At 52.7% G+C, this 27,864-nt stretch overlaps 2 protein-coding genes across 2 annotated transcripts in view; one reads left to right on the forward strand and one right to left on the reverse strand.

Annotated features, from left to right (window-relative positions):
* Positions 1-2,694: 2,694 nt before the first annotated feature.
* Positions 2,695-27,864, forward strand: part of ERBB2 (erb-b2 receptor tyrosine kinase 2) — a 29,290-nt gene continuing 4,120 nt past the window's right edge. Inside the window, exons 1-19 of the mRNA XM_023204252.1 lie at positions 2,695-3,055; positions 9,689-9,840; positions 11,027-11,240; positions 12,000-12,134; positions 12,491-12,559; positions 12,774-12,889; positions 13,028-13,169; positions 14,612-14,731; positions 15,005-15,131; positions 18,269-18,342; positions 18,429-18,519; positions 18,747-18,946; positions 19,308-19,440; positions 19,523-19,613; positions 20,328-20,488; positions 23,388-23,435; positions 26,888-27,026; positions 27,107-27,229; positions 27,482-27,580. Coding sequence (XP_023060020.1) covers positions 2,983-3,055; positions 9,689-9,840; positions 11,027-11,240; positions 12,000-12,134; positions 12,491-12,559; positions 12,774-12,889; positions 13,028-13,169; positions 14,612-14,731; positions 15,005-15,131; positions 18,269-18,342; positions 18,429-18,519; positions 18,747-18,946; positions 19,308-19,440; positions 19,523-19,613; positions 20,328-20,488; positions 23,388-23,435; positions 26,888-27,026; positions 27,107-27,229; positions 27,482-27,580 — 2,307 coding nt within the window. The 5' untranslated portion in view covers positions 2,695-2,982. The remainder of the gene's footprint in view (positions 3,056-9,688; positions 9,841-11,026; positions 11,241-11,999; positions 12,135-12,490; positions 12,560-12,773; positions 12,890-13,027; positions 13,170-14,611; positions 14,732-15,004; positions 15,132-18,268; positions 18,343-18,428; positions 18,520-18,746; positions 18,947-19,307; positions 19,441-19,522; positions 19,614-20,327; positions 20,489-23,387; positions 23,436-26,887; positions 27,027-27,106; positions 27,230-27,481; positions 27,581-27,864) is intronic.
* The window catches only part of MIEN1 (migration and invasion enhancer 1), a 7,080-nt gene continuing 6,235 nt past the window's right edge, over positions 27,020-27,864 (reverse strand). Inside the window, exon 4 of the mRNA XM_023204256.2 lies at positions 27,020-27,494. Coding sequence (XP_023060024.1) covers positions 27,348-27,494 — 147 coding nt within the window. The 3' untranslated portion in view covers positions 27,020-27,347. The remainder of the gene's footprint in view (positions 27,495-27,864) is intronic.

Consider the following 27,864-nt stretch of genomic DNA (forward strand, 5'->3'; position numbering starts at 1 on the left):
GATCCTCACCCTAACCGTAACACCAGCCCAAGAGAAAACAGGGATATTGATGGCCATCCAGAAGGGCTGCTGTGTTCCACATACAGCAGTATCTCTCGAATGTTTGTGACAATGGTCCAAGGAATAAGTCAATTTTACATCATCACTCTGGACACCCATGCAAAACTCCACTTTATCCTTACTACACGCATGTGCTAGGGTTTTATTTTTATTTTTATTTATTTTTATTATTTATTTATTATTATTATTATTTTAGACAGAGTTTCGCTCTTGTTGTCCAGGCTGGAGTACAATGGCGCGATCTTGGCTCACTGCAACCTCCACTTCCCAGGATCAAGCGATTCGCCTGCCTCAGCCTCCCCGAGTAGCTGGGATTACAGGCATGCACCACCATGCCCGGCTAATTTTGTGTGTTTAGTAGAGACGGGGTTTCTCCATGTTGGTCAGGCTGGTCTCGAACTCCCGACCTCAGGTATCTACCTGCCTTGGCTTCCCAAAGTGCTGGGATTACAGTCATGAGCCACTGCACCTGGCTGTGCTAGGGTCTTTTTCTATTTCATTCCTTTCCTTCCCTCCCTCCCTCCCTCTCTCTCTCTTTCTTTCCGTCTTTCTTTTTTTCTTTTCTTTTCTTTTCTTTCTCTCTCTCTCTCTCTTTCTCTCTCTCTCTCTGTCTTTCTTTCCTTTCTTTCTTTTGATGGAGTCTCACTCTGTAGCCCAGGCTGGAGTGCAGTGGCGTGATCTCGGCTCACTTCAACCTCCACCCTCTGACTTCAAGTGATTCTCTTGCCTCAGCCTCCCGAGTAGCTGGGATTACAGGTGCCCGCCACCACACCTGGCTAATTTTTGTATTTTTAGTAGAGAAGGGGTTTTGCCATGTTGGCCAGGCTGGTCTTGAACTCCTGACCTCGTAATCTGCCCGCCTCAGCCTCCCAAAGTGCTGGGATTACAGGCATGAGCCACCATACCTGGCCAACTTTGTATTATTTTCTTTTCTTTTCTTTTTTTTTTTTTTTGAGACGGAGCCTCGCTCTGTCACCCAGTCTGGAGTGCAGTGGCCGGATCTTAGCTCACTGCAAGCTCCGCCTCCCGGGTTTATGCCATTCTCCTGCCTCAGCCTCCCGAGTAGCTAGCTGGGACTACAGGCGCCCGCCACCACGCCCGGCTAATTTTTTGTATTTTTAGTTGAGACGGGATTTCACCGTGTTAGCCAGGATGGTCTCGATCTCCTGACCTTGTTATCGGCCCGCCTCGGCCTCCCGAAGTGCTGGGATTACAGGCATGAGTCACCGCACCCGGCCAGATTCAAGATTTGAACCCAGGTCCTCTTGGTCCCAGAGGCCCCTGTTTCTCAACCCCCTAGGATGGCATAGCAACCTGTCCCACAAGAGGTGCCTGCCTATAAGTGTGCTTAGCATGTGGAAGCAAGTTTAGAAATGCAAGTATATACCTTTAAAGAGGTGTAGGGGATGGGGGGGAGGGAAGAGAGAAAGAGATGCTACTGTCCTTCATTCTGCAGTCCCTGATAGGTGCCTTTGATCCCTTCTTGACCAGTATAGCTGCGTTTTTGGCTGGGGCATTCCAACTAGAACTGCCAGATTTAGCACATAAAAATAAGGAGGCCCAGTTAAATTTGAATTTCAGATAAACAATGAATAATTTGTTAGTATAAATATGTCCCATGCAATATCTTCGTTGAACTTTTAAAAAAAAGTCTTCCTTCCATCCCCACCCCTACCACTAGGCCTAAGGAATAGGGCCAGCGAATCTAAGTAGAATGTGGTTGGGAAGTGGAATTAAGCAGGCTAATAGAAGGCAAGGGGCAAAGAAGAAACCTTGAATGCATTGGGTGCGGGGTGCCTCTTTAAGCAAGAAGGATGCACTTTGAAGGATTGAGATAGAAGTCCTTTCAGGCTGGGTGCAGTGGCTTATGCCTGTAAGCCTGTAATCCCAGCACTTTGGGAGGCTGAGGTGGGAGGATTACCTGAGGTCAGGAGTTCGAGACCAGCCTGACCAATGTGGAGAAACCCCGTCTCCACTAAAAATACCAAAAATTAGCTGGTCGTGGTGGCACATGCCTGTAATCCCAGCTGCTTGGGAGGCTGAGGCAGGAGAATCGCTTGAACCAGGAAGGCAGAGGTTGCGGTGAGCAGAGATTGTGCCATTGCACTCCAGCCTGGGCAACAAAAGAAAAACTTCGTCTCAAAAAAAAAAAAAAAAAAAAAAATTCCTTTCGATGTGACCGTCTCCTCCCAAATTTGTAGACCCTTAAGATCATGCTTTCAGGTACTTAAAAGATTCCAGAAGATATTCCCAGGGGTCCTGGAAGCCACAAGGCAAACACAACACATCCCCCTCCTTGACTATCAATTTTACTAGAGGATGTGGTGGAAAAACCATTATTTGATATTAAAACAAATAGACTGGATGGAATAGGATGCAATTTCCCCAGGAAAGTTTAAGATAAAACCTGAGACTTAAAAAAGTGTTAAGAGTGGCAGCCTAGGGAATTTGTCCCGGACTCCGGGGGGAGGTGGCAGAATCACCAGCCTCTGCATTTAGGGATTCTCTGAGGAAAAGTGTGAGAACGGCTGCAGGCAACCCAGGCGTCCCGGAGCTGGGAGGGACGCACCCAGGCCTGCGCGAAGAGAGGGAGAAAGTGAAGCTGGGAGTTGCCACTCCCAGACTTGTTGGAATGCAGTTGGAGGGGGCGAGCTGGGAGCGCGCTTGCTCCCAATCACAGGAGGAGGAGGAGGTGGAGGAGGAGGGCTGCTTGAGGAAGTATAAGAATGAAGTTGTGAAACTGAGATTCCCCTCCATTGGGACCGGAGAAACCAGGGGAGCCCCCAGGCAGCTGCGCGCCCCTTCCCACGGGGCCCTTTCCGGCGCCGCGCCCCCGGCCCCCACCCCTCGCCGCACCCCGCACCCCGCGTCTTCCCAGCCGGGTCCAGCCGGAGCCATGGGGCCGGAGCCGCAGTGAGCACCATGGAGCTGGCGGCCTGGTGCCGCTGGGGGCTCCTCCTCGCCCTCTTGCCCCCCGGAGCCGCAGGCACCCAAGGTGGGTCTGGTGTTGGGAGGGGACGGAGCAGCGGCGGGACCCTGCCCCCTGGACGCCCGCCGAGGTTCCCCGGCCGGCGGGGCCAGAAGGGCCTGGACGAACTCTCCCATCCCGAAGTTGCGGACAGTCCAGACGCTCAGGGCAGCCGGGCCCTCGGGCCGGAGGGGGCAGTTACACAGAAGCGGCTCGAGATGGCCCATCCAAGAGACTGGCGCTTCCCAGGCTCCGAGGGGCTCCGGGAACTTGTCAAAGGAGTTCTCTGAAACTGTTCAGAAAGTTTTCCCGCAAGGGGTATATTGCGTAGAGCGCGCGCGCGCGTTTCCCCCCTTCTTGAGCCCCCTCAAGCTTTCTCAAAGCCTTTCCAGTTGGCAGCCTCCGCCTCCGGACTGGCCTGGGCTGGATTCCTTGGGGGGGGTCCTCTGCCCTGCCCCTCCTCCAGCCCCTCCCTGCTCCCCTTGAGACGATTTTGGTTTGGTTGCTCCTGCTTCTGGCGGGGTCGGGTGTGTGTGTGTAGTGGGGTGGAGGGTGGCATGGCAACCTGTCCCAACCAGAGCCGGGGAGGAAAGGGTGGCCCAGAGGGTGGCCTCTTGCTGGGGTCTGGGTTGGGGGCGGGGGAGATGTTTGCTTTGAACAGATTCTTGGGGCCAGCTTCGGGACTGTGCTCTGTGACTTTCAGAGCGCGTGGACCATGGAGGGGTGGTGGTGGGTTTCTTGGGGTGTAAAGTGGGAGAGTTCCCAGGGAAGGAAGTTCAGAAATAAGGCCAGATGGAGGCCTAGGGAAGGCTGCGTTGTTCTGCTGCCTTTTCCTTGGTGCTGTGCGTGGGGAAGGGTGAGTGGGGGCAGTGTGTATCCTGACCCATCTGTCCACCTGTGTGCATTAATCATAAAAGCTAACATATAGCCTGGGCCAGGTATACTCTGCCAGGAACTGTTTGTGGTGTTTTGCATCCTTTAATCCTAGAACACCCCTATAGTGGAAGTTCTGCCAGCATTCTGGACTTAAAGAGATTGAGTAGCAGCTAGTAAGTGGTAGGGTCAAGATGGGACCCCAGGCAGTGCGACCTCTTACCATGCATTCGAAATTGCTATATGAATGAGTGATGAGGGGGAGCAATGAGGGACGCTGCTCCCTGAGTCACTGGGCTGTAGGGGAGACAAAATGAAAGTGTTCTGGGAGTTGTGGGTGGTCTCCATAGGTCAGGGGGTCTGGGAGGGGGTGGGTGTCATCGTGTCGGTGTGTTGCCCAAGGGGCCCTCTGTGAGTGAGTGCATGGCCGTGTTATCTCTGCATGTCTCTGCCAGAGTGTTCCTCAGTTGTGTGGTCTTTGTGTTTGTGTGTCTGGGCTTTGTGTTGCCAAACAGCAGTCTCTCTGGCTGAACTCTGTCCCCTCCAGGAACTCCCTCAAGGTGCTGGGCCAGATCTGCCGTAAACAGAGGGAGGTAGCCTTCTGCGGCCACGCCTTCTTGCTGAGGAAGAAGGTTCCTCTCTTCCAGGGAGTACATCGTCGCCCTCCCTGTTTCCCAGGCAGGCATCTTCACCTCTCACCTTCTGACGAGAGGGGTGAGGCCATGCTGAGCTGTCAGGCTGAGCTGCTGCCCTTCCTCACCTTGGCTGGGAGTTGATCGGGGAATGGCAGTTGCTGCAGAGCTGGATTTGAGGGCTGGGTTCTCTGGATGGGGCCTCTTTATGTCCTCACCCCTCAACCTGCACTATTTATTGTGTTGTGCAGGAGTTGGGCACAGCCCAACAAGGCACAGCCTGGGCAACAAGGCAAAACTCTGTCTGTACAAAAAATACAAAAATTAGTTGGATGTGGTGACATGTGCCTGTAGTCCCAGCTACTCCGGAGGCTGAGGCATGAGGATCACCTGAGCCCAGGAAGTTGAGGCTGCAGTGAGCCATGATCGCAAATGCTCTCCAGCCTGCGTGACGGAATGAGACCCCATTTCAGAAAAATAGTGCACCACCCAGCTGCCTCCAGCCCCCAGATTTTGCCCAAGGGCTGAGGGCTGGGGCAGCAATGTGGGGGAAGGGGAAGCCTAGGGGGAGCCCCAGAGGGGTCAGGATTTTGCTGAGATCCTTTCTTAGAGGTATGGGTTTTACAAATTGCAGCAAATACATTCTTTTAATCTTGCAGAACTCCTTCATATTTTAATTCCAGGATGATTCTTCCAACAGCCTCCCGTCTTTACTATACTTGGGGCAAGTACTCATTTTATTTGTCAAGAAAAAACAATAGAAAAGATAGGGATCAAATGTAAAAAGAAAAAAAGGGCTTTCCAAAGTCAAACGCAAAGCATGTTTAATTTTCTCGTGGTTTGGGATTACCCATATTCCTGCTGTATGAACCTGTCTTGTCTTAACTTTTAAGAAATGTACAGTGTACTTCCTATATGCTAGGTTTTTATCCATGATTTCATTTAATCTCTGCAACAGTCCTGTGAAGTAGGTGCACAGATGAGAAAATGGAAGTTCAGACAAATGAAACACCTTATCCAAGGCTCCCAGCTACCCAGTAATGTCCAGGGCATTTTTGGACTCTGATGAGGAGGCATTAAGAGGTGGTTAGAGTCTTATTCCAGCCAACAGTAATGGGTTGAACAAAACCTTAGGGGCAGGCAGGTGGCCAGTTGGGAGGAGAAGCGCTCCTCTTGTTCAGGTGAATGACCTTTCCATCCACTTCTCCAGGCTGTAGAAAGTGGGGCTGAGCTGGGGGGCCCTGAGGTCCCCTCCTGACTTCAGAGTCCTCTGCCTTCCTGTCCAGCCAATGCCTGTCTTCCTTATGGGCCCTGCCAGCATGACCGGGGGCTGCAGGCCGGAGGGGACAGAGGCCACGTTGACACACAGGGCTGTGGGCGAGAGAGACAGCTGAAGTGTCAGTGTGAGGGGCCAGTGCGGGGCTGTGGCTGGGAGGGCTGGGGTGGGGCCCGGGGTAGTTGTGCCTGTCCTTGGGTGATGGAATGATCTGGAAAGAGATTCCCTTCCCTACCCTCCACCTGTGAGAAGCCCCTCTAGAGCGGCACTTCCATCTTTTGTTTGGCCACCCATCCTCCCACTGGGAAGAGAGCCGAGGTGGGGTAAGGGATGTGTACTCTTTCAAGGAGTGGGAGAATTTTCTAGCGAATGTTTGTGTTGTCCCAGTTCTGTTTACAAAGCCTCGTCATGTTTACAGATGGCTGCGCAATTCATTACCTCATTTAACTCTCATATACCTCCTCTGAGGGAGTAAGAGCTGTTACAGCCAAGTTTAGGTCAGTAAATATTCACTGAGTTGCAGGTACTGCAGGGCATAGAGATGAATCCAATTTAGCTTCTGCCCTGGAGGTCTGGGGACTTGCTCAAGATCACTCAGTGAGTAGCCGAGCTAGGGTTCTCATCTAAAGACTCTGGGCCCAGGCCCTGGTCTGATGTCAGGCCTTATACACCAGGTGTTTGTGGTTGGGGAATCCCAGTGTCACTTGAATGGTCTGTGACACTGTGGGTCTGGGAGAGCTGAGCTCTGGGGACACAGGTCATTTTACTGTAGTGTTCATGGAAACCAAGGGAAGTGTTGGCTTTTCTGCTGTGAGTAAGAGGAGCAGCAGGGGCTGCAAGCTGGTGGGGAGGAGAGAACCCACCTGAGAGAAACCCCAGGGCTGGGGTCGAGTCCTGACCACCAGAGTCCAGAGAGACATGAAGGACTGTGACCAGCTCTGAGCAGAGAGACGGATACCATGACCTCAACCGGTCCCTTTTGTTTGGAGACTCTTGACTGGACTTCATTCATTCACTCACTCATTCACTCAGCAGACACTCATCCAGTGGTGCCTGTGGCTGATCCTGCCTCATACTGTCTTTGCTCTGGGGAATTGGAAGTTGGGGTTCCTGAGGGGCAGGGTCCTGGAGACAAGGATGCTCCTGGGTAGAATTAGGACCTACCTCCCAGGAAATCAGTGGGGGCCGGGCGCCGTGGCTCACGCCTGTAATCCCAGCACTTTGGGAGGCTGAGACGGGTGGATCACAGGGTCAGCAGTTCAAGACCAGCCTGGCTAACATGGTGAAATCCCGTCTCAACTAAAAATACAAAAATTAGCCAGGTGTGGTGGCAGGCGCCTATAATCCCAGCTACTCAGGAGGCTAAGGTAGGAGAATTGCTTGAACCTGGGAGGCAGAGGTTGCAGTGAGCCGAGAGATTGCGCCACTGCACTCCAGCCTGGGCGACAGGGCGAGACTCTGTCTCAAAAAAAGAAAATCAGTGGGACAGGGCAGATATGGGGACAGTGGTAAGGAGATGGGAGAGTGGGAGGGAAGTGTCAGGAAGGCCTTCTTGACTTCATGTAGGCTGGTGAGGGTGTTAGCCAGCAAGCCTGCAGTTTCCTGGGAGCCGTTCTCAGGGTACCAATTTTACCACCTGTCTGAAAACACTTTAAGATTCTTAATCAGACTCAAATTGGCCACAAATCAGGTAAACAAACTTGCTAGTGGGGTGGGGCTACCACCCATTCTGACCCTCCAGCCCAACCCAGCCCGGCCGCCCTGCCCTCCCTAGAGCCTGTGGTGTTTGTAGGTGGCATCGGGAGAATTAGCATGTGTTTACGTTGGTGTGGGGTGTGGGGTGGATTTGTGTGTGTGCAGTTAGGCCTAGTGGAAGGAATGCGGGATCTGAAGGCAGGCCGGCCTGAGTTCCAGTCCTCCCTGTTGCTCACAAGCTTTATGATGCGAGAGCTAACCCCTGCCAGCTGCAGTTGTCTTCTTTGCAAGATGGAGGTTGCAGCCCCAGTTTCTGGAGCATGTTACGTGGATCCACCCAGAGTGCCTGCCAGGCACACAGTAGGTGCTCAGATTAGTTACTGTGGCAGCCCCCACTCCCACTTGTTGTTGTTTTCCTATTGCCTGGCAGCCACAGCTGGTGTCCCTTGAAAAGGGCTGCAGGGGGTGGAGTCGGCCCCTGCCCCAGCCCTGTGGGGACCCTGGGCTTGGGCCAGGGCCTGGGGTCTGGGCTTGCAGACAGCTGTGTCTATAAAGCAGCTGAAGGGCTGAGGCCAGGGGAGGTCCTGGCAGCAGGGCGTTATTTTGGGCCTGGCCTGCCACCCCCAGCTCCTGTTTCTCTTGGGAGTCTGTGGGGAGAGGAGGAAGTGTGGGGAAGAGGAGGGGGTGCAAGTGGGTGAGGCATAGAGTGGGGAGGCCTCCCTCAGGGACATGGACCCTTGAGTTCTATTTCTGGGCCCTCCTGTTCCTCCCTCTTTGTGCATATACGCCTAGAGAGGTGGGAATAGAGGCCACTCTGGGTATCACTAGGAGACCACCAGTGTGTGGCCACTGGCCCGGGCAGGGAACCTGGGGACTCACCCTGCCAGCCTCTCCCAGCTCTCTGAAGGCAGGGGGTACCTCATATTACCCCCTAGGATTTGACCTTAGACTCCAACTTGCTGGGAGAGCAGTGGCCCTGTTGTCAGACCCCAACCCGGCCCTTGTGTTGTCCCTGAATCTGCATGTAGCCTGCAGGAGGTGGAGCAGTGACCGGCAGGAATTCTGGGCAGCTCAGGCACCTGTGGGCCTGAGGGTGCCCTCTGCCCCCACCCTCCCGATCTCCTGGGCAAGACACACCAGGTGATTCATCTCACCAGAGCAGAAAAACAAGTTCATCTGGGCACTTTCATCTCCCCCCGCTGGCAGGCCCGGGGTGAGCTGCTATCCCGGCGCCCCGTCACCAGGGTTGCTTTGCCCCCTCTAGTATTCCTGGCCTTAGTGGGCATTTCTGGTTTCAGGGATACCAGGCTGGGGTCCAGGTGGGCCAGGTATGGTAGTTCAGCTCCATGCCCCATGGCTGATGGCTGGCGCTGGGCAGGTATTCAGGGCTGACGTAGTGCCTTTGTGGCAGCAGTTTCGTGGCACAGATTCTGCCAGCTCGTTCTGGAGTCTTGCCCTGAGGAGGTGGCCAGGGTGAGGGTGCCAGCACAGGAACCTTTGGCGCATGCTTCACCCTGGCCTGGGATCTGCAGCCTGGGTCCAGATGCCCACAACTGGAGTCTGATGCTCCTTTTCTCTTCATGGGACACTCCCAGAGGTCTCTGCAATGACCAGGGCCCCGGTTGCCCCATGCCCCAGCTACAACTCCAGCTGACCCTCCTTCCCCACTCTCTGGGTGGCATTACGGGGGTGTGGATCCCTTGCCAAGAGGTTGGCACGTGGGTGTGCTGGAATGGCATAGGGAGAATGCACCAAGTTTGTTTGCTTGGGAGAGGGGCAGGGGGCATCCAGAAGATACAGGATTCGTCATCGCCTCTCTTGGGGGATTTTTACCCCTTGGCCCTGAGTTGTGCCTTTGGGACAAAGGAAGCCTTTCTTTGCCAGCCAACACCCTGTACTGGCGGGTGAGCTCCACAGGGCTGGCACGCTGGGGCAGCCTCTGGATGCACAGGGTGGGCCTAGTCAGAAGGAGCCTTTCCCCTGAAATCCCTCTACTTCCCGAGCACACAAGCTTTCTCCTGCTGTTAAACCTGCAGTGTGCAAGGGATGTAGGTGGGGGGGTCCTTCAGTCAGCCTTCTCCCTGTCTGAGATGAAATGACTCTGGGAGTGAGTTTGGGTGGGGAGGTCAGGTCCGAGAAGGTCCCCCGCCAGTGTCCTCTGACCCATCTGCTCCCTCCTGCCAGTGTGCACCGGCACCGACATGAAGCTGCGGCTCCCTGCCAGTCCCGAGACCCACCTGGACATGCTCCGCCACCTCTACCAGGGCTGCCAGGTGGTGCAGGGTAACCTGGAACTCACCTACCTGCCCACCAATGCCAGCCTCTCCTTCCTGCAGGTGAGGCCCGTGGGCAACCCAGCCAGGCCCTGCCTCCAGCTGGGCTGAGCCCTCTGTTTACAGGTGGGTGGCAGAAGAAGGTGCCCTGCCCTTCTGTTTCCTCTTTTGTTGTGGTTTCTCAACCAGGAAGTCCTTTCTAACGTCTAACCCCCATTCATTTTACTGCAGAATCAGTTGACTCTCTCTCTAATGTGGCTGGCCGAGGTCATCTCTGGATGGGATGCGTCTGTGTTTCCGCTAAATCTTGTGCTCTCTTGCCAGCATGATCATGTCCCCCGTCCACCTGCCCCAGCCACTATCCCTCTCCCATGTACAGCAGCAGAAAGGGCTGGTGAGAAAGGTGGATTGCAGGCCCAGTTCTGCCACTGATGAGCCCTATGAATGTGGCCTATATCCCCTTAGCTTCACTGGGTCTCAGTTTCCCTATCTGTGTATTGGGAGCAATTGGGAAGCTCAAAAGAGAAATGTCTATGAAAAGGTTATGAGCAGGAGAGAGAGTGGAAACCAACCTGCTGGCTCGTGTCCACGGACCCTGGAGTGGGGCCATGTGCTTGGTTTGTCAAATTGCAGACACCGGCTGAGCTCGGTGGCTCACGCCTGTAATCCCAGCACTTTGGGAGGCTGAGGCAGACAGATCACCTGAGGTCAGGAGTTCGAGGACCAGCCTGACCAACATGGAGAAACCCCATTTCTAATAAAAATACAAAATTAACTGGGAGTGGTGGCACATGCCTGTAATTCCAGCTGCTTGGGAAGGCTGAGGCAGGAGAATCGCTTGAATCTGGGAGGCAGAGGTTGCGGTGAGCCGAGATCATGCCACTGCACTCCAGCCTGGGCAACAAGAGCGAAACTCCATCTCAAAAAAAAAAAAAAAAAAAACTGCAGATGCCATCCCATCCAGGCCTTTGCTTTCACTGATGAAGAAACTGAGGTGCAGAGAGGGCGGGGTACCTGTTCAGAGTTTACAAAGTGCCCCCCACCATTGTCTTTCTTGATCGTGTAAGAATCTGGTGAGGCAAGGTGGGGCATGATCTTTATCTCCATTTTATCATTTTATATAAGAGGGAACAGGACTGCTCAGTGGCTAGGGGCCTTGCCCAAGATCTCCAAGTACTGGGGAACCTCAGGGAGGCTCTGGGGGGTGGCAGTGTCCCTGTTTCAGCCCCACCCTGCTTCCCCCTTCCAGGATATCCAGGAGGTGCAGGGCTACGTGCTCATCGCTCACAATCAAGTGAGGCAGGTCCCACTGCAGAGGCTGCGGATTGTGCGAGGCACCCAGCTCTTTGAGGACAACTATGCCCTGGCCGTGTTAGACAATGGAGACCCGCTGAACAATACCAGCCCTGTCACAGGGGCCTCCCCAGGAGGCCTGCGGGAGCTGCAGCTTCGAAGCCTCACAGGTGGCCTTCACCGTCATTGAAACCTTCTCTTGGTTATTCAGAGCTGACCAGGGCCACTGCTAACCATGGGGAGGCTTTGTGTGCATTAGAAATGGTGTCCCTTCTGGGCAGACGCAGGCAGAGCCTGGGAAGACACCCTGAGTAGACTGGAAAAACATTCCCCTTCTTCCTAGGAAGCTGCAGCTTGCATCAGCGCACAGAATTCAATCATGAGAATGCAGGCTGGGTTTTTGCCCCCACTTGGTTGAGTGAAGTGTACAGTGAACAGCCTATGTAACTATTTGCTGGCCCTGGAGCTGACTCTGCCCCAGAGTCTGGGTGCCAGGTGCTTTGCCCGCATGGCCCATTTCAGTCACACTGCAGTCCTGTCAGGAAAGAATCAGTGTTATTCTCATTCTACATATGAGAAAACTGAGGCTTGCAGAGATGTGAGTGATGGGGCTGGGTTTCAGACTCCACGGTCTCTTAACCACCAAGCAACATGTCCGGAGTAGAGGTGAGAGGGAAGGAGAAAGCTGCGGTCCACGTGAGCGTCTGGACCTAGCATGGGCAACTCACTCCTGCCTGGCTCTCGCTGTGTTCATGTTGCGGGGGTGGCGGTGGTGGGGCTCAGAGACGGTGACGGTATCTTTCTCTCCTCCCTGGGGAATCTGGGGTTGTTTAAAAGGCCTGCTCCTCTTTTAGAAGGCAGGAGGGCCCCAAGGGAAGCAGAAGGTGACAGAAGGGGAAAGGGTCCCCTGATCATTGCTCACCCCACAGAGATCTTGAAAGGAGGGGTCTTGATCCAGCGGAACCCCCAGCTCTGCTACCAGGACACGATTTTATGGAAGGACATCTTCCATAAGAACAACCAGCTGGCGCTCACGCTGATCGACACCAACCGCTCTCGGGCCTGTAAGCCATGCCCCTCCCTGCTGCCTCTTCTCTCAGACAGCCTGACCCCAGCCCCAAACTCCCGACTTACAATCCAGTGCCTGCCCGCCACTGCCCCAGCCGCCTACACCCATTTCTTTCCTCTCTGTCCCTCCTGCCATCTCGCTGTGCCTCTTCATCTCTGGGGTTCTCTGCCTGTCTTCCTCTGCTTCTAGGTTGTGCCTCTGGTTTGGGGGCCTCTCAGCCTGCCTGAGTCCCTCCCTCACTGTGCAGTTGGCCTCGTGGCCTCTGCTGCTGTTTGTGTCTCTCTCCGTTATTAACCCGTCCTCTCACTGTTAGACATCTCTCTCACTGCGTCTCTCTGGTTCTGTCCTCAGGCCACCCCTGTTCTCCGGTGTGTAAGGGCTCCCGCTGCTGGGGAGAGAGTTCTGAGGATTGTCAGAGCCGTGAGTCTCAGGGAGGCCTGGAGTCAGGGAAGGGGAGGGCCAGGGCCGGGGCCAGGTGGAATGCAGGTGTCATACAGGTGACATGGGAGGGGTGGGATAACAGGCTTGGGATGTCTTCCCTGGGGCAGGTAGTCTCCCTAGAAGGTGATGCTGATGAGGGTCTGGTGCTCAGGGTGCCACTCAGCCCTCCCTCATCCTGCCCTTTGCCCAACAGTGACGCGCACTGTCTGTGCCGGTGGCTGTGCCCGCTGCAAGGGGCCACTGCCCACTGACTGCTGCCATGAGCAGTGTGCTGCCGGCTGCACGGGCCCCAAGCACTCTGACTGCCTGGTATGTGCCTCTGCTGTGTGCCCAATGTGCCCTATCCCCTAGGATGCAAGGGGTGGGCACCCTGCCTGGTACTGCCCTATTGCCCCTGGCACAGCAGGGCAAAACAGAACAGTGACAACCAGCCACCTGTCCCCCCAGGCCTGCCTCCACTTCAACCACAGTGGCATCTGTGAGCTGCACTGCCCAGCCCTGGTCACCTACAACACAGACACCTTTGAGTCCATGCCCAACCCTGAGGGCCGGTATACATTCGGCGCCAGCTGTGTGACTGCCTGTCCCTGTGAGTGCCAGGGAGAAACACAGTTTTCATCGTTTTGGTGGGGAGGTTTGTTTCTGTAAACGGGAGCATATGGGGAGCACTGTCTGCACCTTGCTTTGAGAACCAGTCATGACAGTTCCTGCCGAACTGCCTCGTTCTTTCAACAGCTGTGGAGCAGGTGGCAGTGAGGAGAGGCAGCTAAGAGCCCAGACGTGGGAGCCAGCCTGCCGGGGTTTGAAACCCAGCTCTATCAGTTAGTAGGCACCTGACCCTCTTTCTGTGCCTCAGTTTCCTCATCAGTAAAATGGGGAAAAGAATAGTCCCAACTTCATAAGGTGGTTATAATATTTGAAAGAGTTATATTTGTAAAGCTCATAGAACAGTGTCTGGTATGTACTAAGTGCTCCTAAATGTTAGCTTTGGTTCTATAGTCTGGCTAGATCAGTTTTACCTTTTGTTTTGTCTTGTTTTTGAGACTGAGTTTAGCTCTATCATAGTGGCGCAATCTCGGCTCACTACAACCTCCGCCTCCCAGGTTCATGCTATTCTTGTGTCTCAGCCTCCTGAGTAGCTGGGATTACAGGTGCCCACCACCATGCCTAGCTAATTTTTGTATTTTTAGTAGAGACAGGGTTTCACCACATTGGCCAGGGTGGTCTCGAACTCCTGACTTCAGGCGATCCACCTGCCTCGGCCTCCAAAGTGCTGGGATTACAGGCATGAGCCACCGCCTCCGGACTTTTTTGTTTTTGGCAGAATCTCACTCTGTTGCCTAAGCTGGAGTGCAGTGGTGCAATCTTGGCTCACTGCAACCTCTGCCTTCCGCATTCAAGCGATTCTTGTGCCTCAGACTCTTGAGTAACTGGGACTACAGGCATGCACTACGATGGCTGGGTACTTTTTGTATTTTTTGTAGAAACGGAGTTTCACCATGTTGGCCAAGTTGGTCTCAAACTCCTGACCTCAAGTGATCCGCCCGCCTTGGTCTCCCAGAGTGCTGGGGTTACAGGTGTGAGCCATTGTGCCTGTCCTAGATCAGTTTTATTTAACAGATCACCTATTTACTGATGGGCATTTATGGACTGGGCTCCGACCTGGGGAGCCTCTCTTCTCCTTTCACAGGAACAGGAGTGGACCTTCAGATCCTGGCTGTGTTAGGGAGAGGACAAAATGTAGAGCCAGACCATTTGGGTTCAAATCCTCGCTCCTCCACTCAGTAGCACAATGACCTTGAATATTTTACAGAACTCTCTGCTTTGGTCTCCCTTTTTGCAAAATGGGAATCTCACAGTGCTGATCCCATCCAGTTCTTGTGAGGAGTAAGTGGATGTCAGGTGCTGACACATGGTAGGGCATTTAAGTATTGGTTGATATTGTTCTTCTTGTGCCTGGGCACGGTGACGCTGTTCATGGTGGTGCACGAAGGGCCAGGGAATGTGGCTACATGTTCCTGCTCTCCTTAGACAACTACCTTTCTACGGACGTGGGATCCTGCACCCTTGTCTGCCCCCTGCACAACCAAGAGGTGACAGCGGAGGACGGAACACAGCGGTGTGAGAAGTGCAGCAAGCCCTGCGCCCGAGGTACCCACTCACTGCCCCCAAGGCCAGCTGCAGTTCCTGTCCCTCTGTGCATGAACCCTGGCCCAGCCCTCCCTATCCTATCCTTCCTCAGACCCTCTTGAGACCCAGTCCTTGCCTTCTACTGTCTACCCCTGGCCCTCCTCAGCCCTACAAGCCTCCCTATGTCCTTTGTCAGTGTGGGGAGGGGCCTGGACCCTGATGCCCATGTAGCTGTTAACCTGTCCTGGTGTGAAGGCTGAGACAGCCCCTTCCCCACTCACCCCACCCCCTCAGTGTGCTATGGTCTGGGCATGGAGCACTTGCGAGAGGTGAGGGCGGTCACCAGTGCCAATATCCAGGAGTTTGCTGGCTGCAAGAAGATCTTTGGGAGCTTGGCATTTCTGCCGGAGAGCTTTGATGGGTAAGAGTGGGCACAATGGCCTGAGACAGTGTCAGGGCAGACAGAGTCCTGAGGATCCAGATGTGGCAGCATCTCTCGGGGATGGCAGGAGACAGAAGTTGATGGGGGGGCAAGAATGCAAAGAAAGCAGATGGGAGACCAGAGAGAGCAGGATCTTTGGAGTGGGAGTGGTTATTTTTGTAAATGACATGCTATCCGTGAACAAGGACTTGTATGGATGTCAGACCATCTAGATAAAGTAAAATTCCCTTTGAGTTCATAGCACCTTTATTCAAAATATCCCCAAATTGGAAATAACTCAAATGTGCATCACTCAGTGAAGGAATAAACAAGTGTCAGTATGTCCATTTGGTGAAGTTCTACTTAGCAACTAAAGGAAACGAACTACTGATACAACATGAATGAATCTCAGAAACATTACATTGAGCAAAGAAGCCAGAGACAAGCTTCCATACTGTCTGATTCCCTTTATGTGAGGCTCTGAACAGACACCACCACTCTGTGGTGGGAGAGATCAGAATGGTGGTTGCCCTAGGGTGGGGGGCCTCAAAAGGGAGGGACACAAGGACATTTCTGGGGTAATAGAAATGTTCTGTATATTGACTGGGGTATTGGATACATGAGTGAATCCATTTGTCAAAACTCATCAAACTGTATGCTAGGAGTCTGCATTTTATTTATTTTTATTTTTATTTAATTTAATTTTATTTTTTGAGATGTAGTCTTGCTCTGTCGGCAGGCTGGAGTGCAGTCGTGCAATCTCGACTCACTGCAACCTCCGCCTCCTGGGTTCAAGCGATTCTCCTGCCTCAGCCTCCCGAGTAGCTGGTGCTACTGGTGTGTGCCACCATGCCCAGATAATGTTTGTATTTTTAGTAAAGACGGGGTTTCATCACATTGGTCAGGATGGTCTCAATCTCTTGACCTCGTGATCTGCCCGCCTCAGCCTCCCAAACTGCTGGGATTACAGGCATGAGCCACCACGCCTGGCGCATTTTATTGTATATAAGTTATACTTCAATAAAAAATGAATTGGGGCCAGGCATGGTGGCTCATGCCTGTAATCCCAGCACTTTGGGAGGCTGAGGCAGGCAGATCACCTGAGGTCAGAAGTTCAAGACCAGCCTGGCCAACATGGTGAAACCCCATCTCTACTAAAAATACAAAAAATTAGCCAGGCTTGGTGGCATGTGCCTGTAGTCCCAGCTACTTGGGAGGCTGAGGCAGAAAAATCGCATGAACTCGGGAGGTGGAGGTTGCAGTGAGCTGAGATAATTTTGCCACTGCACTCCAGTCTGGGCGACAGAGTGAGACCCTGTCTCAAAAAAAGAAAGAAAAGGGTCAGGCGCGGTGGTGCACACCTGTAATCCCAGCACTTTGGGAGCCTGAAGCAGGAAGATTGCCTGAGTCCAGGAGTTCAAGACCAGCGTGGGCAACATAGTAAGATCCCATCTCTACAGAAAACACAAAAAATTTGCCAGGCATGGTGGTACGCACCTGTAGTCTCAGCTACCAGGGAGACTGAGGTGGGAGAATCACCTGAGCCTGGGAGGTGGAGGCTGCAGTGGGTTGAGATCATGCCACCATTCTCCAGCCTGGGTGACAGAAAGATCCTGTCTCAAAAAAAAAAAATTATCTTTCACACTTCCTTTACCTCCACTCCCCTTCTCTCCTTTCCAGAGGTGACCATGGTTAGCAGTGCATGTGTTCACCTAGACTGTTTATGCTTCTGTAAACACACACACAGTGAAGTGTGGTTTTCATCGTTTTGGTGGGGAGGTTTGTTTCTGTAAATGGGAGCATATGAGGAGCATTGTCTGAACCTTGCTTTGAGAGCCGGTCATGACAGTTCCTGCCAAACCGCCTCATTCTTTCAACAGCTGCAGAGCAGACGGCAGCAAGGAGAGGCAGCTAAGAACCCAGACTTGGGAGCCAGACTGCCTGGGTTTGAAACCCGGCTCTACCACTTACTAGGCATGTGACTCTTGTGCTGTGCCTCAGTTTCTTCATCTGTAAAGTGGGGCAAAAACAGTCCCAACCTCGTAAGATGGTTATACCACCACGCCTGGCCAGATGATTATAAAGTTTGAATGAGTTAGTATTTGTAAAGCTCTTAGAACAGTGCCTGGCAGATACTAAGTGCTCCTAAATGTTGGTTTTTATTATGTGGCTGGGTGGCTCAGGGTTTTATTTAACAGCTCCCCTATTTACTTTTTTTTTTTGAGACGGAGTCTCGCTCTGTCGCCCAGGCTGGAGTGCAGTGGCCGGATCTCAGCTCACTGCAAGCTCCACCTCCCGGGTTTATGCCATTCTCGTGCCTCAGCCTCCTGAGTAGCTGGGACTACAGGCGCCTGCCACCGCGCCCGGCTAGTTTTTTGTATTTTTTAGTAGAGACGGGGTTTCACCATGTTAGCCAGGATGGTCTCGATCTCCCCACCTTGTGATCCGCCCGTCTTGGCCTCCCAAAGTGCCAGGATTACAGGCTTAAGCCACCGCGCCCGGCCTCCCCTATTTACTAATAGACATTTAGATCATGTTCCATTTTCATTCTTACAAACAGTTCCACCTTGTATGTGGCTCTGGGCCAGTGTCTCCCTAGGCCACATTCCTAGAAATAAGATTTCTTTTTTTTTTTTTTTTTGAGACGGAGTCTTGCTCCATCTCCAGGCTGGTGTGCAGTGGTGTGATCTCGTCTCATTGCAACCTCTGCCTCCCAGGTTCAAGCGATTCTCCTGTCTCAGCCTCTCGAGTAACTGGGACTATGGGCGCGTGGCAACACACCCAGCTAATTTTTGTATTTATAGTAGAGATGGGGTTTCACCATGTTGGCCAGGATAGTCTCCATCTCTTGACCTGTGATCTGCCTGCCTCTGCCTCCCAAAGTGCTGGGATTATAGGTGTGAGCCACTGTGCCAGGGCAGAAATAAGATTTCTAGATCAAAGGATATAAATATTGTTTTGATAGATGTTGCCAAACTAAGGCCTGGGCTTTGAAGCCCAGGATGGGAACAGCTGGGCTCAATGGGCAAAGGGTTTGAGTGAAGGCATTCACGGTGGGGAGTGGCTGGCACGGCCAGTGTTGGGAGTGATGTCCACCCTGTTCCTGGCCCTGCTGACTCCTTTCCTGATCCCTCCAGCGACCCAGCCTCTAACACCGCCCCGCTCCAGCCGGAGCAGCTCCGAGTGTTTGAGACTCTGGAAGAGATCACAGGTGGGCTCTGTCTCTGCATCCTGCTCTGCCGGGGCTGGGAGTCCTTGTCCTGTCCCCACTCCCCTAATCTCACCCTCTGCCTGCAGGTTACCTATACATCTCAGCATGGCCAGACAGCCTGCCTGACCTTAGCGTCCTCCAGAACCTGCAAGTAATCCGGGGACGAATTCTGCACAAGTGAGTACTGGGAAAGAGGTGGCCTGATGGAGAGGAGTCCCAGGGAGGAGTCCCTGTGGGAAGCTTTGGGCCTGAGGGAGTATTCCTGTTCCCCTGGGACATAGCAGTAACCTTTCCATGAAGGTTTCCATGAAGTCTGCAGAGTGTGCTGGGGGTGGAGGAAGATGAGGGTAGCCTTTGCTGTCCGGGAAGGGGTCCATGGTAAGGTGCCCACCTTTCTCCCATAGTGGCGCCTACTCACTGACCCTGCAAGGGCTGGGCATCAGCTGGCTGGGGCTGCGCTCGCTGAGGGAACTGGGCAGTGGACTGGCCCTCATCCACCATAACACCCGCCTCTGCTTCGTGCACACGGTGCCCTGGGACCAGCTCTTCCGGAACCCGCACCAAGCCCTGCTCCACACTGCCAACCGGCCAGAGGATGAGTGTGGTAAGACAGGGAGCCCAGTGTGTGTGCTCCCCATCTGCCAGCACACAGGAGTGCCCACGGGGTCCTGGCACCAGCGTTCTTGGACTTGTGCAGACTACCTGTCCCTGTGCACCCTTCTTGTCTCAGCGCAGCTCTGGCTGGCTTGGCCTCTTGGCATGGCTTCTCTAGCTGGGTCCTACCTGCCTGGGCATCCTTCCCTCCCCCTCTGTTTCTGAAATCTCAGAACTCTTCCTCTCCCTACATAGGCCCCACCTGTCCCCACCCCTCCAGCCCAGAGCCATGCCCACAGCCAGTTCCCTGGTTCACTTGGACCTGGGGCCTCCCCTAAAAGTCCCCTGCGGTCCCTTCCTTCTCACTGCAGTGGGCGAGGGCCTGGCCTGCCACCAGCTGTGCGCCCGAGGGCACTGCTGGGGTCCAGGGCCCACCCAGTGTGTCAACTGCAGCCAGTTTCTTCGGGGCCAGGAGTGCGTGGAGGAATGCCGAGTACTGCAGGGGTATGAGGGGCGGAGGAGAGGGGTGGCTGGAGGGGTGCATGGGGCTCCTCTCAGACCCCCTCACCACTGTCCTTTCTCTCAGGCTCCCCAGGGAGTATGTGAATGCCAGACACTGTTTGCCATGCCACCCTGAGTGTCAGCCCCAGAATGGCTCAGTGACCTGTTTTGGACCGGTGAGCTGCTGGCGGGCTCAGAGCTGGGTGGAGGAGGGCAGCGAGGGGGATTGCCAGGGACTTGGCAGGATGGCGAGACGCGGCAGGGTGTGCTGTCTGGTAAAATATCCCTGGAGAGGGCTCCCACTCAGACCCGAACAGCAGCAGAGTGGCAGGAAAGGGGGCCCGGGGGACCCTGGGGCCCTTCAGACTATGAAATGGTTCTAAGGGGGTCTGCGTTTGTGGCTGTGGCTGTGGCTGTGCTAGGGTGGTTAGCCCTGCGGGCTCAGGCGTCAGACTACCTGGATTCAGACCCAGGTCCTGCTTCCAACCTTGGTGTTTTATTCCTAAAATGGGTATTGTAATAGTACCTACCTTGCTGGGGTGTGGCGAGAATGAAATTAAACAGGGCTTGGCACAGTGAAGCCCAGGAAAGGCTTTCTATGCAGCAGTGACTGTTGTTACTCGCTGTTACACCTTAGGTAATGCGTTTTCTTCTCTGGGTGCCTCCCATTCTCTGGCTCAAGTCCCTGCCCAGGATCAAGCTTGGAGGAGGGCCCCGAGGGAGGGTCCACAGAGACTAGGTGAAGAGCAGGGGCGTTTGTTGCAGGAGCATGGTGAAAATTGCTGCTGGGTGGCCTTGGGAAGCACAAAGGGGACCCAACTAAGAGCCTGATCCTACTGCCCTGGGGGTGTCAGTGCCAGCCCCCCACAAACCTTTTCTGTCCCTCCCAGGAGGCTGACCAGTGTGTGGCCTGTGCCCACTATAAGGACCCTCCCTTCTGCGTGGCCCGCTGCCCCAGCGGTGTGAAACCTGACCTCTCCTACATGCCCATCTGGAAGTTTCCAGATGAGGAGGGCACGTGCCAGCCTTGCCCCATCAACTGCACCCACTCGTGAGTCCGAGGGTCTTTTCTGCAGAAAGGAGGACTTTCCTTTCAGGGATCTCTCTGGGGCTCTTACTATAAAAGGGGACCAACTCTCCCTTTATCATATCTTGTTTCTGATGGCAAAAATAACACATTGTTGGGGCCGGGCGCGGTGGCTCACGCCTGTAATCCCAGCACTTTGGGAGGCCGAGGCGGACAGATGACCTGAGGTCAGGAGTTTGAGACCAGCCTGGCCAACACTGTGAAACCCCGTCTCTACTAAATAATATAAAAAATTGGCCGGGCGAGGTGGTGGGCGCCTGTAATCCCAGCTACTCAGCAGGCTGAGGCAGGAGAATGGCGTGAACTCAGGAGGTGGAGCTTGTAGGGAGCTGTGACTGCGCCACTGCACTCCAGCCTAGGCGACAGAACGAGACTCCATCTCAAAAAAAAAAAAAAAAATAAAAGTAACACATTGTTAAAATGGTAAAATTAAAACATGAAATATAAATTAATGCCCTAGCAGTTCTATCCCCACTGTTAATAATTTGAAATATTTTTCCTGTAGTTATTTTTGTCTGTGCACATTCTAATATGTATATATAAGTTAACATATGTTAATATTATTCTCCAGTTATTTTTGTCTGTGCACATTCTAACACACACACACACACACACACACACACACACATATATTTTTTAGACGGACTCTCACTCTGTCACCCAGGCTGGAGTGCAGTGGTGCAATCTTGGCTCACTGCAGCCTCCACCTCCTTCCTAGGTTCAAGCAATTCTCCTGCCTTGGCCTCCTGAGTAGCTGGGATTACAGGAACATGCTGCCTTGCCTAGCTAATTTTTGTATTTTCAGTAGATGGGGTTTCACCATGTTGGCCAGTCTGGTCTTGAACCCCTGACCTCAGGTGATCTGCCAGCCTCGGCCTCCCAAAGTGTTGGGATTACAGGGGTGAGCCACCATGCCCAGTCATATATTTCTTTTTACCAAATAAAATCATAGATCATAGATATTGTTTGCAAATTGCTTTTTCTCACTTTCCAGGACCTTGAAATGTTTTTCTATGTTCTAACATGGCGATCTACCTTTATTCTTTTAATTTTTCTTATTTAATTGTCTTTACACATGAAACACATGAATACATCCTTGTGATAAACATTTTCAGTAACATAAAAATATAAGTGTTACAAAACCAACGTGCCCTTTCACTCAACTCCCTGTTCACCCAGTCTCTCCTGTCGGCTGGGAGAACCACTGCATTGACTTGTGTGTTCATCCTTCTGGGCTCTTTTCTGCACACTTATATAGACATACTACATTTATATTAGGTTGAGTCAAATAAGATTGCTGTTTGTGTAAACCAAAAATGGTCAAGAACCTGGGTGCGCGGTGACTCACACCTGTAATCCCAGCACTTTGGGAGGCTGAGGCAGGCGGATCACTTGAGATCAGGAATTCGAGATCAATCTGGCCAGCATAGCGACACCCTGTCTCTACTAAAAATACAAAAATTAGCCGGGTGTGGTGATGCACACCTGAAATCCCAGCTACTTGGGAGGCTGAGGTAGGAGAAAACCCGTGAGGTGGAGGCTGCAATGAGCCTAGATTGTGCCACTGCACTCCAGCCTGGGCGACAGAACAAGACTCTTGTCTCAAAAAAAAAAAAAAAAAAAAAGGTCAAGAAACAGCAATTTCATATAGTTCCACTTGTCATCAGATTTATGTGCGTGTACATTTTGTAATGTAAATAGGATCATTCTCTTCATACTGTTCTGCACTTTACTTTCCCTCCGACTTGAGGTATCCTTTCTTATGAGTACAGATAGATCTACCATCTTTATTTTTTTTTTAATTACTCAACCTGTAACATGGATGTAATTTCACTTTGTTTTTGAGGGATATTGAGCTTGTTTCCCTGTTTTCGCAGTTTATTGCAATTGAGCTCCATACACAAGTGAGCCTTCTTCTGTATGCCCCCTAGTGTCCACACATTGGCATTTTTAGGGTATGTAGTGCTGGCAATGTTTATCACAAGGATGTATTCATGCGTTTCAATTTAAAGACAATTAAATGAGGAAAATTAAAAGAATATGGGTCCGGGCTGGGTGCAGTGGCTCACGCCTATAATCCCAGCACTTTGGGAGGCCGAGGCAGGCAGATCACCTGAGGTCAGGAGTTCAAGACCAGCCTGGCCAACATGGCAAAACCCCATCTCTACTAAAAATACAAAAATTAGCCGGGCATGGTGGTGGGTGTCTGTAATCCCAGCTATTTGAGAGGTTGAGACAGAAGAATTGCTTGAACCTGGGCGGCGGAGGTTGCGGTGAGCCAAGACTGCACCAGTGCACTCCAACCTGGGCAACAGAGCGAAACTCCGTCTTGAGAAAAAAAAAGAAAAAAAAAAAAAGAGAGAATATGGGTCCAGATCCATATGGATCCTAGATCCAGATCACGGTATTAGAACATGGAAAAAAATTGCAAGATTCTGTTAAGTGAAAAAAGCATTTGCAAGCAATATGTACGGTCTATATTCAGAGGAGGATCTGCTGCATCATAGATAATATTTCATAGGTGTTGCCAAACCGTTCTCTGGAGAAGTCGTATCAGTTTACCCTAGGATTCTTCTATGGAGGGAATAGTTGAGCTCCCGGACTTGCTTTTCTGGGTGCCCCTCCCTGCTTCCTACCCACCACAAGGTGCTGCAGGGGAGGGGGCATGTGGGTTCCTTGGCTGGAGAAGGAGTCTCCTTGTGGGGTGGTAGAAGGAGCACTGATGGCCTTGAGCCCAGTTTCTACCTTTGTCAAATGGAGATAATGACCCAGCCACACCCCTCCTGGGTTTGTTGTGAGACTGGAACGGCAGTTTCCAAGAGGGTGGTTCCCAGAATTGTTGATGAGACTCTTTCTCCTGCAGCTGTGTGGACCTGGATGACAAGGGCTGCCCCGCCGAGCAGAGAGCCAGGTTGGCTTGGACCCCAGGATGTACCCCTCGTTGCCCTTCATTCCCCCACTGGATGCTGGGTGGTCACTGCTGTAGGGAGGGGACCCCCTGACATATGTCCCTTCCCACTCACTCTTCCACTGTGGAACCTCCTGTCATTTTCCACTTCAACAAGTGACAGAGGACCTGCTCCGAAACTGAGGGGAGGGGACTGCAGGGAAAGATGGCTAGAAAACCCAGTCCCTCCCCACCCTGGAGTAACTTGATGCCCTGTGAGGGACACGGGCAAAGTTCAATTCCTTGGAAGTCAAGGGAGGCAGAGAAGAGTGCAGCCGCACCGCTGAAGGAGCGATGAACTCTTAACTGGAGATGGCGGGAGGCTTCAAGGAGGAGGTGGTATTTGAGCCAGGCTTTGAGAGAGGAGCAGAATTGCACTTGCATTTAGGTGGAAAGCATTGGGGTGCCAGGTGACACTGGAGGGGGAGGCATCAGGAAATCCAGGATGTCTTCAAAGTTCTGGTGTCAGGGGCTATTGAGTAAGCACAGGAGTAAGGGGGTCATTAGAGTCAGGGTGGGGTCTGACCTGGAGGCCAGAGGCCCTGGACCCAAGCCACAGGGTGGGACTTGACTGTCTGGGCAGTGGGGACCTTTGGGAAGGACTTTGGGTAGAAAAACAGACTGGAGTCTTTGTCTCAGGCAATCATCTGTCCGTGAAATGAGTATGTGTTATAGGCTTGGTATGTGCCAGACCCTGTGCTAAGCAAGGGGGTGCGGAGAGGACAGGATGACAAGAATATTGGATCAACATGCAGGAGCTCCATCTATCCCAGGATGCACTATCTTTCTCTTTTTTTTTTTTTTTTTTTTTTTTTGTGACGGAGTCTCACTCTGTTGGCAGGCTGGAGTACGGTGGTGCCATCTCATTTCACTGCAACCTCTGCCTCCTGGCCTGAGGCTCCTGAGTAGCAGGGATTACAGGCACGCGCCACCACACCCAGCTAATTGTTGTATTTTTAGTAGAGACGGGGTTTCACCTTGTTGGCCAGGATTGTCTCAATCTCTTGACCTCGAGATCCACCTACCTCGGCCTGCCAAAGTGCTGGGATTACAGATGTTAGCCACTGTGCCCAGCCAGATATGCTATCTTTTTATTGAGTGATTGAGACAGGGTCTTGCTCTGTTGTCCAGTCTTGAATGTGGTGGTGCAATCACAGGGGCACTGCAGCCTTGGCCTCCTGGGCTCAAATGACCCTGCTACGGCAGCTGGGACTATGGGAGCGTGCCACCACACCTGGCTAATTAAAAAATTTTTTTTGTATAGACAGGATCTCACGACGTTGCCCAAGCTGGTCTCAAACTCTTGGGCTTAAGTGATCCTCCTGTTTTGGCCTCCCAAAGTGTTGGGATTACAGGCATGAGCCACCACTCCTGGCAATGAGCTGAGTCTCTCTTTTTTTTTTAGATGGAGTCTTGCTCTGTTGCCCAGGCCCCAGTGCAATGGCATGATCTTGGCTCACTGCAACCTCTACCTCCCAGGTTCAAGCAATCCTCCTGTCTAAGCCCCTGTAGTAGCTGGGATTACAGGCATGTGCCATCATGCCCGCCTAATTTTTGTATTTTTAGTAGAGACAGGGTTTTGCCATGTTGGCCAGGCTGGTCTTGAACTGCTGACCTCAGGTGATCCACCTGCCTTGGTCTCTCAAAGTGCTGGGATTACAGGCGTGAGCCACGCCTGGCTAAGCCAAGTCTTAAAAGATGACCCTGTGGAGAAATGGTGGTCCAAGCTGAAGGGACAGCCTATGCAAACACTGGGAGGTGTGGAAAATCATGACCTGTGGGTGGAAATTTTGGCTAGAACATCAAAATCATCGGGTGTACATTCCTGTACCCATGCAGCAGTCAGAATCTCTGGGGCTGGGGCGCCAAAATTGTATGCATACAGATGGTCCCTGATTTGCAATGATATTACTTAGGATTTTTTGACTTTGCAATGGTGGGAAAGCAATAATATACATTCAGTAAAAACCGTACCTTGAATATCCATACAGCCATTCTGTTTTTCACTTTTTTTTTTTTTTCTTTTGAGACGTTTCACTGTTGTTGCCCAGGCTGGAGTGCAATGGCACAATCTTGGCTCACTGCAACCTCCACCTCCCAGGTTCAAGTGATTTTTCCTCCTCAGCCTCCAGAGTAGCTGGGATTACAGGCATGCACCACCATGCCTGGCTAATTTTGTATTTTTAGTAGAGATGGGGTTTCTCCATGTTAGACTGGTCTCGAACTCTCGACCTCAGGTGATCCGCCCACCTCAACCTCAAGCCACTGTGCCCAGCCCTACTTTCAGTATTCAATAAATTACATAGCCAGGCACAGTAGCTCACACCTGTAATCCCAGCACTTTGGGAGGCCAAGGTGGGAGGATCCTTTGAGGTCAGAAGCTCGAGACCAGCCGGGGCAACACAGTGAGACCCCATTTCTACAAAAAAATTAAAAAACTAGCCGAATGTGGTGGCGTGTGTCTGTAGTCCCAACTACTTGGGCAGCTGAGGTGGAAGGATTGCTTGAGCCCGGAGGTCAAGGCTGCAGTGGGCCATGATTTCACCACTGCACTCAGCCCGGGCAACACAGGAAGGCCCTGTCTCAAAACTAAATAAATAAATAAATAACACAAACTATTTAACAGTTTATTATAAAATAGGCTTTGTGTCAGATGATTCTGCCCAACTGTAAGCTGCTGGCAGTGTAAATGTTCTGAGCACGTGTGAGCCAGGCTAGGTGTCCTAAATGCATTTTCAGTTTCACCTCACAATTGGTTTATCAGGATGTGGCCCCATGGTGTTGAGGGATATGTGTATTAACAGTCTCCTTAGTGATTTTTTTTTTTTTTTTGAGATGGAGTCTCTTACTGTTGCCCAGGCTGTAGTGCAGTGGCGCAATCTCGGCTCACTGCAACCTCCGTCTCCTGGGTTCAAGTGATTCTCCTGCCTCATTCTCCCAAGCAGCTGGGATTACAGGCACTCACACCACGCCCAGCTAATTTTTGTGTGTGTATATTTTTAGTAGAGACGGGATTTCACTATGTTGGCCAGGCCGGTCTCGAACTCCTGACCTTGTGATCCACCCGCCTCAGCCTCCCAAAGTGCTGGGATTCCAGGCGTGAGCCACCGCACCCAGCGTCCTTAGTGATTTTTACACCATAAAGCATTGGAGCCCTAAGGCAGAGCCAAGGCCAAGAGTATAGAGAATCTGGAGATGCAGAGAGGGCTCTGATTGCCTACAAGGAGTTTGGACTTTATTGTGGAGGCAGTGGGGAGCCAAGGCAGGTTTAGAGTAGGAGAGGGTCCAAGCCTGTGGGTCACCCTTCCGACTTCCCTTTCCGAATGCCAAACACCTTCTTCATGTCCCCCGTGGGCCCCCTTTGTCCCTCCCACCCCAAATTAGCCCTCAATCCCTGACCCTGGCTCCGCCCCCAGCCCTCTGACATCCATCATCTCTGCTGTGGTGGGCATTCTGCTGGTCGTGGTCTTGGGGGTGGTCTTTGGAATCCTCATCAAGCGACGGCAGCAGAAGATCCGGAAGTACACGATGCGGAGGCTACTGCAGGAAACGGAGGTGAGGCGGGGTGAAGGCCTGCCAGCCCGCGTGGGGTCTGCACTGGCTCCCAGCACTGACCCACCACCCCCTCACCCCAGCTGGTGGAGCCACTGACACCGAGTGGAGCGATGCCCAACCAGGCGCAGATGCGGATCCTGAAAGAGACGGAGCTGAGGAAGGTGAAGGTGCTTGGATCTGGAGCTTTTGGTACAGTCTACAAGGTCAGCGCCAGGTCCTGGGGTGGGCGGCCCCAGAGGGTGGGGGCGGTGCCTGGAGGGGTGTGGTCGGCAGTTCCGATGGGAGGGGCAAGAGCCGGAGGCAGTATTTGGGGGAGGGCAGTTACCGGAGAAGAAGGGAACGGACCAAGCCCCAGGGTGGGGGAAGGATGTTTGGAGCACAAGTAATGATCTCCTGGAAGGCAGGTAGGATCCAGCCCACGCTCTTCTCACTCATATCCTCTTCTTTCTGCCCAGGGCATCTGGATCCCTGATGGGGAGAATGTGAAAATTCCAGTGGCCATCAAAGTGTTGAGGGAAAACACATCCCCCAAAGCCAACAAAGAAATCTTAGACGTAAGCCCCTCTACCCTCTTCTGCTGGGAGGACAGGAAGGACCCCCTGGCTGCAGGTCTGGGCTCCGGTCTCTCTTCATTGGGGTTTGGGGAGATATGACTCCCACAAACATAGACGGTTTTTTTGGAGATCGAGCCTTGCTCTGTGACCCAGGCTGGAGTGCAGTGGCGTGATCTCAGCTCACTGCAAACCTCCACCTCCTGGGCTCCAGCGATTTTCACGCCTCAGGCTCCTGAGTAGCTGGAATGATAAGCACCTGCCTGTTTTTTTTTTTTTGTTTTTTG

The sequence above is a fragment of the Piliocolobus tephrosceles genome, chromosome 16 (assembly GCF_002776525.5).
Source record: "Piliocolobus tephrosceles isolate RC106 chromosome 16, ASM277652v3, whole genome shotgun sequence".
NCBI lineage: Eukaryota > Metazoa > Chordata > Mammalia > Primates > Cercopithecidae > Piliocolobus > Piliocolobus tephrosceles.